At 39.6% G+C, this 15444-nt stretch overlaps 2 protein-coding genes across 3 annotated transcripts in view; both read right to left on the reverse strand.

Annotated features, from left to right (window-relative positions):
* Positions 1-3592, reverse strand: part of ksr1a (kinase suppressor of ras 1a) — a 42012-nt gene extending 38420 nt beyond the window's left edge. The window contains exon 1 of the mRNA XM_046861458.1: positions 3327-3592. Coding sequence (XP_046717414.1) covers positions 3327-3359 — 33 coding nt within the window. The 5' untranslated portion in view covers positions 3360-3592. The remainder of the gene's footprint in view (positions 1-3326) is intronic.
* Positions 3593-6017: 2425 nt separating this feature from the next.
* The window catches only part of cuedc1a (CUE domain containing 1a), a 28248-nt gene continuing 18821 nt past the window's right edge, over positions 6018-15444 (reverse strand). The window contains exons 7-12 of one of the 2 annotated variants that reach the window (XM_046860334.1): positions 13814-13885; positions 13527-13616; positions 8895-8988; positions 8582-8640; positions 8432-8501; positions 6018-6882 (exon numbers count right to left, since the gene is read on the reverse strand). In XM_046860334.1, coding sequence (XP_046716290.1) covers position 6882; positions 8432-8501; positions 8582-8640; positions 8895-8988; positions 13527-13616; positions 13814-13885 — 386 coding nt within the window. In that variant the 3' untranslated portion in view covers positions 6018-6881. The remainder of the gene's footprint in view (positions 6883-8431; positions 8502-8581; positions 8641-8894; positions 8989-13526; positions 13617-13813; positions 13886-15444) is intronic. The other variant, XM_046860335.1, reaches the window with a different exon arrangement.

Here is a 15444-nt window from a genome sequence, read left to right on the forward strand (position 1 = left end):
TGCAGGACATGTATGAGGACAGTGTGACAGCAGTGAAGTGTGCAGTAGGAACGACAGACTGGTTTAAGGTGGAGAAATCTGGAGAACCAGCTAGTTGTCTTTCTAGACATGGTTGCGAGGGAAGGTTATACTGCAGCAATTAAAAGTTTCTATAACAGGGAATGTACCACAAAACTGAGTTTAGCATAGTGGCTAGCTAGAAAACATGCTTTAAAATATGATCAGGACTATAATATAGAATTGCAGAACTTAGACATGGGGCTGTGGGAATTAGCATCACCAGGTCGAAAAGTTATCCCATTACAAATCTTTAGTCTTTATAATTGCAGTATTGTAGCTAGCTGTGTCATTTGTTAAACATTTTAAAACTTTATTATGGCTGTATTATATACAGTTACATTATTGGTTTGGTAGATATCTATTTAACTCTGTTACTCGTAATATCATTGTAAAACAATTTACCTAGCTGCCCACAATTCTAAAGATAAGATTGCTAACATTTAGCTAATCTTCAATTCAATTCAGTTTTATTCGTATAACGCGTTTAACGATTTGCATTCCCTTAAAGCAGCTTTACAGAGACAAGGAGGTTATAAAACATGAATTCATAGGTTAGTGCCTAAGCTTATTCCTAATCTTCATAATGTTTCTACGAACAAATGTTATCCAGCTAGCTAAGTGTCCATTTGTGTCATGCTAGGACTTCCTGATGCATCTAAAAGTTTTCTAGATAGTCTTTTAATTCATATCAACAAACAATTAGGTTTAAGAAATTTACTACCCTGCATAGAAATATACATCTTTATGTCAAAAAGATTATTTATGTCTTCATAGAACATCACCTTAAGTTTTGATTGAGTTTAGTGTGTGTGTGTGTGTGTGTGTGTGTGTGTGTGTGTGTGTGTGGTTTTATTTTTAACCAAATAAAATATATCATATGATTTGTATAGTCATTATTACTTTTTGGATCACTGAACTCACTTACTTACTTACTTAATTACCTACACACACCCCCCACCACCACACACACACACACACACACACACACACACACACACACACACACACAAACACAGACACACACACACTGTAAATGTGCGAGTCCATTTGATCAGTTTGACTATAATGCTATAATTCTAGCCATAATAGGGGAAGTCTTGTCATAAACAACCAGGACTTAAATGTAGGTAATTTGTTTTGCTTTATTAATGTGAGAAAACAGTTACACTCCAGTGCTGTTAAATTCTCAATTCTCATTCGAAAAAGAGTTTAATGTGCTTGTTTTAATGTTTAGTTTCTATAATAACAACTTAAGGGACTTGCATGATGGACATTCTGTATAAAGTGAATTAAGATTTTTCTGTAAGGAGTGTTTTGTTTCTCATCGATGGAAGGAGTCTCCAATGTCAGCACTGTCAGAGCTAAAGCTGTAACTGGAGTTCGCATAGTCTTTGTGGTTTCTCCAAACATGCCAAACATGTTCCACTGCAGAGAGAGTCTTTATCTTTTATGATATCAGTACGCATCCCCCCCGAACTGCCAGTCATTCCCCACACTCAACACAACACTCAAACTGGCTTGAAAATCAGCAACTTGCAAATTGCATGCAAATATACAAATTCCACTCTGAGGTGTGAGTAGATCAGACAGAGAGGGAAGGCTGGGGGCTTTGGATTTGCTGACCAGTCGTCGCAAATATTTCTCATGCTCCTGAAGGTGTGATGTTCTTCCATGTTAAACACTCCCATCTCAACGCTGAGTCATTCTACAAGCTATGCACCCACTCCATCTGTCCTTTTCTGACTGTGTGTCTCCATAGCTCCAGCCTAATCCCGGTTCCTCTCTGCCTTCATTATTCCACCTCATGTAGAATACTCTGTGACTCTCAGGCACATGTTAGAAAAATTCTGCTCTTTTAAACATGAAATATATATATATTATTTTATATAAAATAATGTACTACAATTCCAATTCTAAAAAAGTTGGATTGTGGTGTGAAATTTAAATAAAAACAGAATGCAATGATTTGCAAATATTATAAATTCATTTTATTCACAATATAAAAACTATAAAATGTTTAAACTGAGGCAGTGTATAATCTTAAAGAAAAAACTGGGTAATTATGAATAAAAAAGGTTGGGAGAGGGCATCAAAAGTGAAAAAGTAAGTGTTAATAAAAAGAAACAGCTGGAGTAACATTTTGCAATTAAGTAGGGTAACTAGCAACAAGTCTGTAGGAGGATTGGGGTGAGTATCTTAGAGAGGCAGAGTCTCTCAGAAGTAAACATGGGCAGGGTGGGGTTTTTACCAATCTGTGAGAAACTGCATGAACACAGTTTGCTGTGTCAGGCAAAGAAGAAGCCACATGTGAACATGATCCAGAAACACCACTGTCTTTTTTTTCAGGCCAAAGCGCACTTAAATTGGACTAAAGCAAAGTGAAGAAAAATGTCTTCTCTACAAACTACAAACCACAACTAACTTCAAACAACCAAAACACACATTTCATGTCATATATGAGGAATATAACACTTAGGAGTGTGCTGTAATAGGAAAATAATCAGTGATGGGGTGATGTAATGCAGCAAGAAATATCTCTAGTAGTAGTTTTTGTAAAAAAATAAAAATAAAAAATATGTCTAATCTATAAAGTTTTGTGGGTTTTTGCTGTTTCTTTATGTAGCCTGTTAACACCTGAATAATCTTCTGTCTTTTTTAGGACCACTGTGCAACACTTAATAAAGTAAGTGCCATAAAGTAGTACAGTACACAATCTATGTGGAGAGAGAATACACAACAGTGTGAGAAATATACAAGCAATATATACACACACACACACACACACACACACACACACACACACACACACACACACAGCAGCTGTGCAGAAAAGCTACAGCACAAAGGCCTCTGTGTAGTGTAGCAGAAATAAATTTAGCAAAAAGTGACTCAGAAAATAAATCATAAATAAAAGGTAGAAATGTTTAACACAGAATGCAAAGACTTTTCAGCAGCACTGTAGTTTCGACATAATTCAGTTTCAAAGATTTGATTTAGTGCTAAAATCATCTGCCATGGTGGTTGGTACCAACTGCCTTAATGAAAGGAGATCTGACGTTTTGGTGGTTTGTTATAGACATATGTTTTTTCAATCAAATTCGTTCTAATACAGACATTAAATGATTGCAGTACACTATAAGCTTTATATCTTACATTCACTGGTATCCAACTCAGGTTTTAGCAATGAAGTGGCAGATGGCATACAGCTTATGTAACAGACAACAGTCCAAAACCAAACCGAACGCCACTCTTGCTAGTTCTCTCACCTCGGCAGTGTGTGAGATGTCCTGCACAAGCATGAGAAGAGACGTTACAATCAGCACAGCACCAAGGGGGATTTCCTCACCTCACTTTCCCTCCCGAGGCTGAGGGAAAGCTGAAAGCAGTGAGGCTTCAATCCAATTACTGCAGCACGAACCTCAGGAGGCTGTGTTTCATATGCAGCATTCAATTCAAAATGGTCATTCAACAGGACATCAAAAGAAGAAATCGTCTTGGAAATTCTGCCATAAAGGAGCAGGCCTAAACTCTAAACATCCTTCACTGGTCGGGGATCTTGTAAGCCGAGCTGTGGGAATCTCTACCTGTCACATCAGAGTAAATTGGATTGAGAGGAACGTGATCATCCCCTGAGCTGCTTTGCAACAATCCCAATGCACCTCCATTGCACTGCCTAGCAACTCGAAAAAAAATTTTTAAGTCAGGAAACATTTGAAACCTCTGATCAAATCAGAATGATCATAAACTATTCTTGGTTCAATCTTTTTATTTGGAAAAGCATTTATAATTGTTCACTTTTAACTATATAACCAACTTTTCCAAAACAAAATTTTAACAAATTTGATAGAAAACAACAGAAAATAACATGGTACTATAACTTTTTCATGTGTAACCACAAAAAACTACCAAAAAACCCCCAGTTGTATTTTTTTGGTCATTTTTGTGTGTGTATATATATATATACCCGGGTTCGATACCCGGTCAGGGAACCAACCCCAGCCACTCTCAGTGCCGGTCCCAAGCCCGGATAAATGGGGAGGGTTGCGTTAGGAAGGGCATCCAGCGTAAAAACGTGCCAAATCAAACATGTGGATGATCCGCTGTGGTGACCCCTAATGGGAGAAGCCGAGAGGAAGTTAGGATGGAGACACTGCAAAGGGTTGAAATTCACATGAAATGGTTGTCATCTCCTGGTGAATTTTCCAAGGTTACCTTTAATAGAATATTTAATTTTTTCAAATTTTAAAAAGGACATATTGTCTTTACACCACAGACATGTAGTTGGTGGTCTAGGAGATTTCCAAAGTATTAAAAGACGGCACCTGGCTATCAAAGATGTAAGGGTCAGAATAACTAATTGTTTTTTGTTGTACAAGGATAATTCCAATGGCACCGCAAAAACTGCTACAAAAGTGCAAACATCAGTATTAATGATAAGAATTACAGACATGGTTTTGAAGTTTTGAAATTTAGTCAAGTTGTCACCTTTCACAATATCTTCCTGGCCCTTTAATCTTAATAAATAAATAAATTAATTAATTAATTAATATCTTTAATCGTTTAATGGCTGACCAGTTCTATTTCTGTGGAAAGAGCTTATTTCTGAACCTACAATAAAAGATATAAACTGTAACTTGAAATAATTTTTGCAGATAGTACTGGGAATCTTATTTTTGTGAGACTGGATATGAAATTATTAAATATTTTATACACTAATCAGGTATAACATTATGATCACCTGCCTAATATTGTGTTGGTCCCCATTTTGCTGCCGAAACAGTCCTGACCTGTCGACCATTAACAGCAATAACTTCTGCAGCAATTTGAGCTACAGGAGCTCATCTGTTGGATCGAACCACACGGACCATCCTTCGCTCCCCTCGTGCATCAATGAGCCTTGGCCTCCCATGACCCTGTCACCGGTTCACCACTGTTTCTTCCTCAGACCACTTTTCATAGATACTGACTACTGCATACGGGGAACATCCCACAAGAGCTGCAGTTTTGGAGATGCTCTGACTCTGTCAGGCCATCATAATTTGGCCCTTGTCAAACTCACTCAAATCCTTACGCTTGTCCATTTTTTTCTGCTTTTAACACATCAACTTTGAGGGGAAAATGTTTACTTGCTGACCAATTTATCCCGCTCACTAACAGGTGCCATGATAAAGAGATAATCAGAGTTACATTCCATTCACTTATTCAACAGTCACTTTTATATAAAGTGTATTAAGCATAAGGCATAATCCAATCTAACTATATTCGGGAATGGTTAAGCTGATGCTAAGATGTAAAGGTTATTATTGTTTTTTATTAAAATAATTTAAGCAGGGCTTTGTAACTGTGAAGTTCAGAGTTTACATTTAGGTCTCTGGTGCCATCTAGTGGACACTCAGATTATTTCACGTCAAAAAAAGTTCAATTCCAGTCTTGATGGGCCGGTGTAGGTGCAGGTTTTCATTTCAACCAAATAAGGTCAACACATTCTACCTGTTTAAGTCTATAAATTTTCATTTTCAATGACTATGGTCTTGAAAGTGGAATCAAGTAATTGTCTTGTTTTATAAAGGCAGTAGTTGAATTCAGTGTTTCTGTCATTCATTCATTCTAGTTACCAATCACAGGGTCCTCACAGCTCCAGGGAACCCAGCTCGATCCATGAGTTTCAAATAAAACTTCTCCACATGAGTTTTCTTATCAATCGCCTTTCTTTAAAGAATGTGTCACTTCTGGGAGGAAGACAGGAAGCAAACACAATGCAAGGAAGTGCTGGAATCCAGACTTAATCTACTGCTGGACATGGACGTAATATTTGCGCAACTAAGAGATAAAAGTAGCTGCACGTGGACAGAGCCATAAACAGCTCGGATGTAGTGCAACAGGACATCACGATAACAACGTGCATCTGCTCAATGCCTGGAAATGAGTCATCACCGTGACATAATCGTTCGGCAGTAGAGTAGAAAAAGACAGATGCCGGTTTGCTTTTTCCAAGAGTCGTTTAATTGAATTGAATATAATATAATCGTTTAATTTACTTTAATTTAAGTAAGAAAGAGTCGTATGGACAAAATCGATGATTTGTACAAAGAGGCAGCATCTTGCACATGTCAGTGCAATGGAAAGATGAATGACAGATAACAATCTTTACTTCACTGAGGGACATGGTGATGCCTCATAGGTCACATCCTGCCAGATTTAACTGGAAAACATTCATGTGCGATGATGTATAATATTTACGGCTGTAGATGAGGTGGAGACCTAAAACAAACAGCTAAAAGTACTGCAGTTAATATACAGATTTTATACATGAGGCCGCACTGGTCTTCAGTGCTCCTGAGATTCGAACAGAACAAATGCGGCCAAAATGTTTGCAGTGTCGAACGTAGGGTTTGTGCTTGTGTGCTTTTGATTGGAGTCCTGAGTGTCACTGAGCAAAGCGTCAGCTCCTTCGGAACCTCCTTAACTACACCCCGGCATGACATTCGATCTGAAATTAGCTGCAAATCAGCCCTAGTCTAATAAAAAAATGAACCATACACATTATATTAATAGGTCCTGATGATTTCATGATACAGGAGGTGATGTCATGATTGAGGTGAACTCAAAGTGAGTGAACAAATCCTAAGAAGATCAACTTTTCCAGCTTTGCAGCTCGCTGATGTGAACCTAAGCTCCTTCCAGACGAGGGCACATACTGAGAGCACGGCTCCATGGCCCACGCAGACTCGCCGCAGGCCGATCCAGATGGCAAAGGGGGGATCGAAAGTGAAGCTCGTCCCACCATCAGGAGAACAGCAGGGGCGTAGCATGAGGAAAAGTCTGCGAAAGAAAAAGACACCCACTGGGTTTAGCAGTTACCATGAGTGATCAATTTATTGGGTTTGAAAAATGTATGTAAAATTTGATGTTGAAAGTAAATGAAATAAAATGCACAACAGAGCAATAAACTCTTGACAAACTTATAGCTATTGATACCTAATTTTCAATATATGACAAAATATTTTGCTTGTGTTTTTATTCAATAAAATCTTTTATTACATTTTGCAGAAATGAAAAGATTGAGTATATACTTGTAAATACTAAATACTATAGTAAATACTATGTATTTAAGTTTATCCCTAGTAAGCAAGCCAGTACTGATCGTGGCAAAAAAAAACTCCCTGACATAATATCTCGAGAGGAACCAGACTCAAAAAGAAACCTGTCCTTATTTGGGGGACACCAGATATTCATTCATTATAGCTTCATCGCTGTTTTATACACAATATAGACAAATGTTTGTTTGCACTATGACGTGCATTTTTGCTTGCTCGCCATAGAATACTGTTATCTTGGACCTCCCCACAACCTCCTTCTATATCAGTACGGCTTGAAGGGTTATGTTTTTTTTTTTACTTGAAAAAACAAGTATAGTATTAGAGGCAGGAGGAAGGAGGGCTTTTTTGAAAAATGGCAACAATTTATTACCTACTTTAACGATGTACGTGTCCTGGAGGTAGACTGAGGGGAGGTATGATTTTTTTTCTCCTTTACTACTTTGAGAATTAGTTTTTGTGTTATTATTTGTTTAATTTATGTATTTCCCTTTGTTTTTATTTGTATTTATTTATTTTCTCTTCCTCTTTTAATTGTGTAGTTGAACCTTTTTAATATGTCCCTTTGTTCTGGTTGGGGATTGTTGGGGTGGGTGGGATGGTACTGTTATAAAATGTAAAAGTGCAATTTTCAACAAAAAAACTATTGGACAAATCAAAACAAAAAATAATAATAAGTTTGTGGACACCAGACCATCACACCTATGAATGTTCTTCTCCAAACTGGTTCTACAAGGCAAAAAGCACACCATTGTAAAGAATGTATAACAATTTTCCTTAATTAACAAACCTGTCCAAGGATGAAGACTATGTGTTAAAGTTGGAGTGGAAAAACTTGAGTGTCCTGTACAGAGACATGACCTAAACCCAACTAAACACTGGAACTGGAACAGTAACTTCATCCCAGACCTCCTTATCTAATATCAGTGCCTGAGCTCAGCACTGCTTGGAAGGTTGAGCGCTTACTGTTTAAGGCTCTGGGTTGCTGATCAGAAGGTTGGTGGTTCAAGCCCCAGTATCACCATGTTGCCACTTTGGGCCCTTAACACTCTCTGCTCTGGAAGGGGGTCTGACCCTGTGCTCTGACCCCAGCTACATAACATCACTGAAATATGTGAAGAAAGAATTTAACTGTGCTTTAATGTACATGTGACAACTAAAAAGCCCCTTTACCCCCTTCTTGAGGCTGTATAATCACAAATCCCTACAGGAAGGCTTTCACATGATCCTTAACATTTACAGACCATACTTTGCTGCTTTATCAACACTCTCACCATGACGCCACTTCCTTGTTTGACTCGTCCTTTTCCTGAGCACCGGATCTCCTGAGCTTGCCTTCATCTTCTGCACACATTAAACAGCATTACGAATGACAGACCTCACACCAAAGACAATGTCATTTAGAACTGAAAGGAAATGCTTGCCTGCTGTAAGTCCCTCTACATCCTCCAGAAGGTTGGCAGTGGAGGCTGCAGTGGTGAGTCTCACACAAGGGTTAAGGAATACACAATAAATCCTGCATGTCTTTATGATCACTGCAAACTATATTTGACTGTTATTTTCATAGTGTTTTTTTATCTTCTCTTTCTACTTCAGCCGTGTGCAATTTTTGAGTCTCTACCTAAGAATCTTGAAGTGCTTTTCTCGATGCAGTGTTTATTACAAAATAAACAAAAGGATTCATATTCCAAAGACTTGTAGAGTAATGCAGAGGAAATCTGTCTAGCAGGAGGATACGAGTGATGCTTGAGGAGAGCCCTCTTTTTGGTCTTCCTTCGACGAGTTTTTTCAGAGAACGATTTAGCGATTTCGAAAAGCTTCCGCCTTGTTGCTGCAAAAATATGAAGAAAAAAAAACAAAAAACAAAAACAAAGGCATTATTAACCAGAAGCAGTTTAAACACAGTTTAATGCTAAACACTAAACACAGTTCTTACATTTTCTTTCAACTATAGAAAGGTCATTTTTACAAGAAACATATATGAGTAGTAGAGAAATATTCACATTTTGCAATTACATGCATAGCTGCAACAATTGTGCAATTACTCATTTATTACATTTGATATATTTTTTTTAAATGCATAATCAAATGGCAATAATTTCCTTTTTTAACCTAATTTCAAATAGGAAAATAACATGATTTGTATAAAGGAAAAGTAAATTATATGTTATAAGACAATAAATTACATGTAAAATGTAAATGTTTTTTTATTATTATTATAAATTAAATATTTCTTTGAATAGTTTGCAAACTTTTTTCAAACTTTTAACTTTGATGCTGTTTTGTTATATAAATACATTTTCAACTGAAAATTTTACTGTTTAAGTGTGATTTGGTTTTGGTTTGAAAGAGGCAGGTGTAAAGGACAGAGTAGTATGGAGACAGATGATCGATCCACTGTGGCGACCCCTAATGGGAGCAGCCGAAAAAAGAAGAAGGAGAAGTAAAAGAAGTATGATTTAATTACAATTATAACCTAATTCATTATAAGTTATTTTTAACCACAACCAATATATATATTTATTTGTTGCATTGTTTGATTTTTCGATGAGACAATAAAGCCATACTTCATTTAAATACAGGTGCTTTAGGATGTTCATGATTTAATAAGCTGTTGATTATTTTTGCATGTTATGCACGTCTTCTGATGTCGAGGAGTCTGAAGAGACAGAAGCAGGGTCTGATTCCCAGTCTATTATAAAATAATCTGGCTGTTTGATTAGATTTAGTGCAGCTTCGCTGTCATTTGCAATTCAATACAGCGAGACAGATTAGGAGACAAAGAAGGAGGCAGGTGTCTGTGTGTAATAGTCATCATTATGGAGTTATAACAGCAGTGTTGAGATTACCATAGGGCTACTTTCAGTTTCTCTGGATATAAACCAAAGTAAAATAAATGTATAATAAAAGCTTCTGTGGCCTATTTTATATATATATTTAATTGTTTAATTACAAGGAAACCATTTGGAATTTGATGGCTGCAACACATCTCAAAAAAGGCTGGGACGGGCCATGTTTACTTCTGTGTACCATTCACTCTTCTTTTAATAGTCTGTATATGTCTTTCTTTCGGCTTCTCCCCCATTAGGGGTCGCCACAGCGGATGATCCGTATTCATGATCCGCATGTTTGATTTGGCACATGTTTTTATGCTGGATGCCATTCCTAACGCAACCCTCCCCATTTATCCGGGCTTGAGACCGGCACTCAGAGTCCATTGGCTTGTGCAACCCTAATGGCTGGGGTTGGTTTCCTGACCGGGGATCGAACCCGGGCCGCAGCGGTGAGAGCGCTACATCCTAACCACTAGACCACCAGGGAACTTACTGTATTTTTCGGACTATAAGCCGCTACTTTTTTCCCACGTTTTGAACCCCGCGGCTTAAACAACGAAGCGGCTAATTTATGAATTTTTCCTGGGTTTTTCCCGGTTTCACAAACTTCAAGCCAAAAAACTGAACCCTATAACATTAGACCAATGACATTTCCGAACGGAAACGAAAAAAACGCACCTCACCTGTGTTCTGAGCTGCACGGCTTTGGGAGAAAAAAGTTCCATCGGGTGATTTTTAAACGCACGACGATGCCAAAAGATAAACTCCAGAGAGAAATAGTTGTAAAAGGAAGGAGGAAGACAGTGAACAATGACTTTCTTGGTCATCTACTGTTTAGATACAAGCCGTTGTAGCGCGCTGAGTCTGGGTCAAGGGGGATAGCTGGCTAACTCCAGTTACAACAGAAATCATATAAGCACAGACAGGTTTCCAAAATTTGTGCTTTTTTATTTTTCTTGGCAACAGCGTTAAGGGTTAGTCAAAGAAACTTAGAAATAAGCATCAGAAAATAATAAGGACATATTCCTCGTCTTGAACACACGCAGTAATAGCGGAAAAATGCAGTGGCATGCTATTCCCAAAATACAGCTATGCTCCTAAAGGAAGCACAACACATTATAGACGGCTTATAGACAGGTGCGGCTTATTTATGTTAAAAATAAAAATATTTGTAAAATTTAGTGCGGCTTATATATGCGCTTTATAGTCTGGAATTTACGGTATTCTGGATAGGTCAAGAAATCAAAATATTTTTAGACTCATTGTCTCATGAAAAAAGAAAAAAAATTACCTAGATGGATGCATATGTTGCTCTAAACCTGTATATATATTTGTTGGATTGATGGTGCCTTTTCAGAAGCTGCCCATTCTATAGGCACTAATGCAGTCCTATACCATCAGAGATGCAGACCTGCAGATGCAGAACTGAGCGCTGATAACAAATCAGATTGTCCCTCTCCTCTTTAGTCCGGAGGACACGACATTCATGGCTTCCAAAACCAACTTCAAATTTTTATTCCTCTGACCACAGAACAGTTTTCCTCTTTGCCTTGGTCCATTTTTAAATACGCTTTCGCCCAGAGAAGATAGAGTGTTTATGGAACATGTTCATTTTCATGGTCATATGGTTTCTTCTTTACATTTAACCTGCATTTGTTGATGACATGGTTAACTGCAGATTGGTTACGTTCTGCCCATCTTTACTTTTAAAAGATGCAAATTTTTCCTCCTGCAGAGAATCATTGCTTTCTATTTTTTATTTACCTTTTACATGGCATCATATGTCTGACATATGATTCAAAATAACTACATTGTCAGAGAGCCACCAGCCACCCCTACCTCCTTTACTCAACACTCTCACTCAGCCTCTCCCTCCTACTAATCACCTACACCTGCCCTCCTCCTACTCATCACCTATACCTGTCCTCTATTTACCCTTTATAAGGTCCCCATTCCCCTTCACTCACGGTCCAATCTACCAGTTACGACCATAGATCACCTGGACTTCCTACCTCTATGGTTCCCTTTGCTTCCATGCTTTCAGGCTTCTATGCCTTTATGCTCCCTGTGCTCCCTGTGCTTCCATGCTTCCATGTTCCTGGCTACGCTTCTAAGGAGCACTCAGTAAAGTGTGCCATTTTGCTTCAGTCACTTCTCAAACTCTCGTGTGTGTATTTGTGGACAATAAAGAACATTTGGTATTACTCCCGGTTTATAACGCCTGGTCTTTCTGTGACAGCAGACCAGACCATAAAAAAACCTACCTCAATGGATCCCCAACCCGCTCCAATCACGGATCCATTCAAGGTACTCGTCGCTGCTCCAGCTCACTCTAGTGCGGCTGCAACGCTCGCCTCCTACAGCCCAATGGCACTTCCGACAAGTAAGTACCTACGTCGAGATGCAACCTGCCAGATTTCCCACCAAACGCTCCCCCCCCCGAGCCCCAATGAGGGCAACCCCTCCAGACCTCCGCCAAGGGAACCGCTCCACTCCAGACCTCTGCCGAGGGCGCTGCTCCGCTCCAGGCGATGCCGACGTGCCGACGCTCCAGACAACGCCGACGCACTCTAGAGTCCCACCGAGGGTGCCGCTCCGCCTCAGACCACCGCAGAGGCTGTCCTTCTGCCTCATACCTTCCTAGCCTCAAAGGTGTTCCACCCAGTGGCAGTTCGCAGCAACTTCCGCTGTGTCCGCGCTGGCACCCGACCTTCCTCATGCCCCAGATTTTGCGTGCCTGTCCAAGACTTCCCTCCTCCAGACCTCCTCCACCACCCTAGATGGGTTGCAAAGCCTTCCTCGAAGTGCCCTGGCCCACCTGGCGAAGGTGGAATTGGGGCGTCAGAAGCCGCCCCTGGAGGAGGGGGTAATGTCAGAGAGCCACCAGGCACGCCTCCCTCCTTCACTCAACACTCTCACTCAGCCTCTCCCTCCTACTAATCACCTACACCTGTCCTCCATTTACCCGTTCCCTTTATAAGGTCCCTGTTCCCCTTCACTCAAGGGCCAATCTACCAGTTACGACCATAGATCACCTGGACTTCCTACCTCTCTGGTTTCCTGTGCTTCCATGCTTCCATGCTCCCTGTGCTTCCATGCTTCCATGCTTCCATGCTCCTGGCTATGCTTCTGAGGAGCACTCAGTTAAGTGTGCCATTTTGCTCCAGTCACTTCTCAAACTTTTGTGTGTTTATTAGTGGACAATAAAAAAAAAACTTCAGTATTACTCCCGGTTTCTAACGCCTTGTCTATCCGTGACATACATAACCTTGCAAAAAAGTGCTAAATAAATGTTGCAAACCCACAATGCCTTTTTAAAACAATTAAATGCTTCTAGAAGGAGTATTATTATTATTGATACTATTAACATTATTATTAATTCATTATTAATATTAAGCTGTAAATTATACAGCAACCTATAAAATAAGGAAAATTACAAAAATCACATTATTACATGTGTGTGTGTGTGTGTGTGTGTGTGTGTGTGTGTGTGTGTGTGTGTGTGTGTGTGTGTGTGTGTGTGTGTGAGCCTTACATTTGCCCATGTGCTTTAGTTTGTCACGGAACAAGGCATCGTCTGAGATGGAGGTGCAGGCTTCCTCAGAGCCTGAGGAATTATGATCACCTACACACACACACACACACACACACACACACACACACACACACACACACACACACACACACACAATGCATCAATAAACTATTGGATTCAGTACAAACGCACTTAAACGCAATGAACAAAAATACATAATCACACAAGGAGTCAGACAGTCTAAGACACACACGGTGATGAATGAGGAGATGATGAATGGTGGGTACCTTCAGTGGAACTCTTCATGCATGCGGATGAATGAGAGCATTGGGATTTCAGAGACTCAGACCTCTGACGATCTACAACATAAAGAGACAGCGTGAGATGATGGTGTAGACGGGGACAAGGGGACAATCAAATATTGATTGAACAAATGACCAAGTGTTCTGGTACTTCAGGTCTGAGAGGTAACAGGTGCAGAGTGCAGAGAGAGACCTTCAGAGCAAGACTGAAGATAAATGATATGTGGTGATATATCTTTTTTGCAGCCACTAGTGAAGAGTGCAGATGCACGAAAATGTAAGGATTCTCAAAAATAACTAATGAAATGCATGAAATACTCATGAAATGCATGAAAAACTAGGAAATAAGGAGGGTGAAAAAAGTCAGTCGAGATGTGAAATAATCAACACATTCGCACCCCACATCGTCACATATCGACGCTGTGGATGTTGCGTCCGACGGCGCCCACATCCGACGCCGAGGGTACCTTCGCCGCCAACGCATCGACGGAAACCCTTCGCGTTGCTTTTCGACGCAGATGGACGGGACCCCATTTGCGGGTTACGGTTAGGGTTTGGGTTAGGGTTAGGGTTCGAGTTAGGGTCAGGGTTAGGGTTTGGGTTAGGGTTAGGGTTAGGGTTAGGGTTACGGTCATCTTCAGAATTTTATGAAATTTTAAAATTAGTCCTATACACTTATTATGATAGATAATAAATTATTAAGTGTATAGGACAGCGATCTGCATTGAAAAGCGAAGCACAGGGGCTCCCATCCATCTACGTCGAAAAGCGACGCGAAGGGTTTCCCGTCCCTGTACGTCGAAAATCGACGCGAAGAGGGTACCCTCGGCGTCGGATGTGGACGCCGGCGGACGCAACATCCACAGCGTCGATATGTGACGATGTGGGGTGAGAATGCCCTGAAATAATAAGCTTGGATTGCTGCAGTAATATGAAGTCCTTTCTATAGTCTATATTGAGGAGTGTGGGAGGGTGTGTGTGTGGGGAGTTAGATTTAGTGATGTGACAAGTCCTTCAGGCTGCATGTGTTAGCTCACCTCACTTGGTTAGTGCTGGAGTCCTGGTTAGCTTTTTAAGTATAGTCTAGCTAACAGCAAGGGTTTTGCTAGCATGGCTTGCATGGTGTTTGCAAAACTGTTTTAAGGTGAGCTCTTAAAAATGGCTACATTTATTGTAAGTAATTATTTGTATTATTAATCATAATAATAAGAAGAATATTAATAGTACATATATTTAGAGAAAGTTATGGATACAGTGCATTTCTGAATATAATGTTATGAAGGTACACATAATTTAAGTGCCCTTCTCAAATATCATTTTTGAGAGACACATGCATGTAGCTCTTGTTTATATGCAACAAATGGGCAAAAGGCAAAAAAACACATGAACTGGTTCAGTGAATGACTGGAACAACGTTCCGTAGACAGATAAGTCCAAATTTGACAATTTCGTCTCTAACAGGACAACAGAGAACAGGAAAGAAGACATTAGAAGACTTTTTCATATCCACTGTCATACATGGAAGTTGTAGTTTAATGGTTTGGGTTTGTTTTGTAGCAGGGAAGGTTTACTGAACCAACATGGCTGCCGTTTTCAGGACTGTGGCTCATTGAAAT

This window comes from Silurus meridionalis, chromosome 11 (assembly GCF_014805685.1).
Source record: "Silurus meridionalis isolate SWU-2019-XX chromosome 11, ASM1480568v1, whole genome shotgun sequence".
Lineage (NCBI taxonomy): Eukaryota > Metazoa > Chordata > Actinopteri > Siluriformes > Siluridae > Silurus > Silurus meridionalis.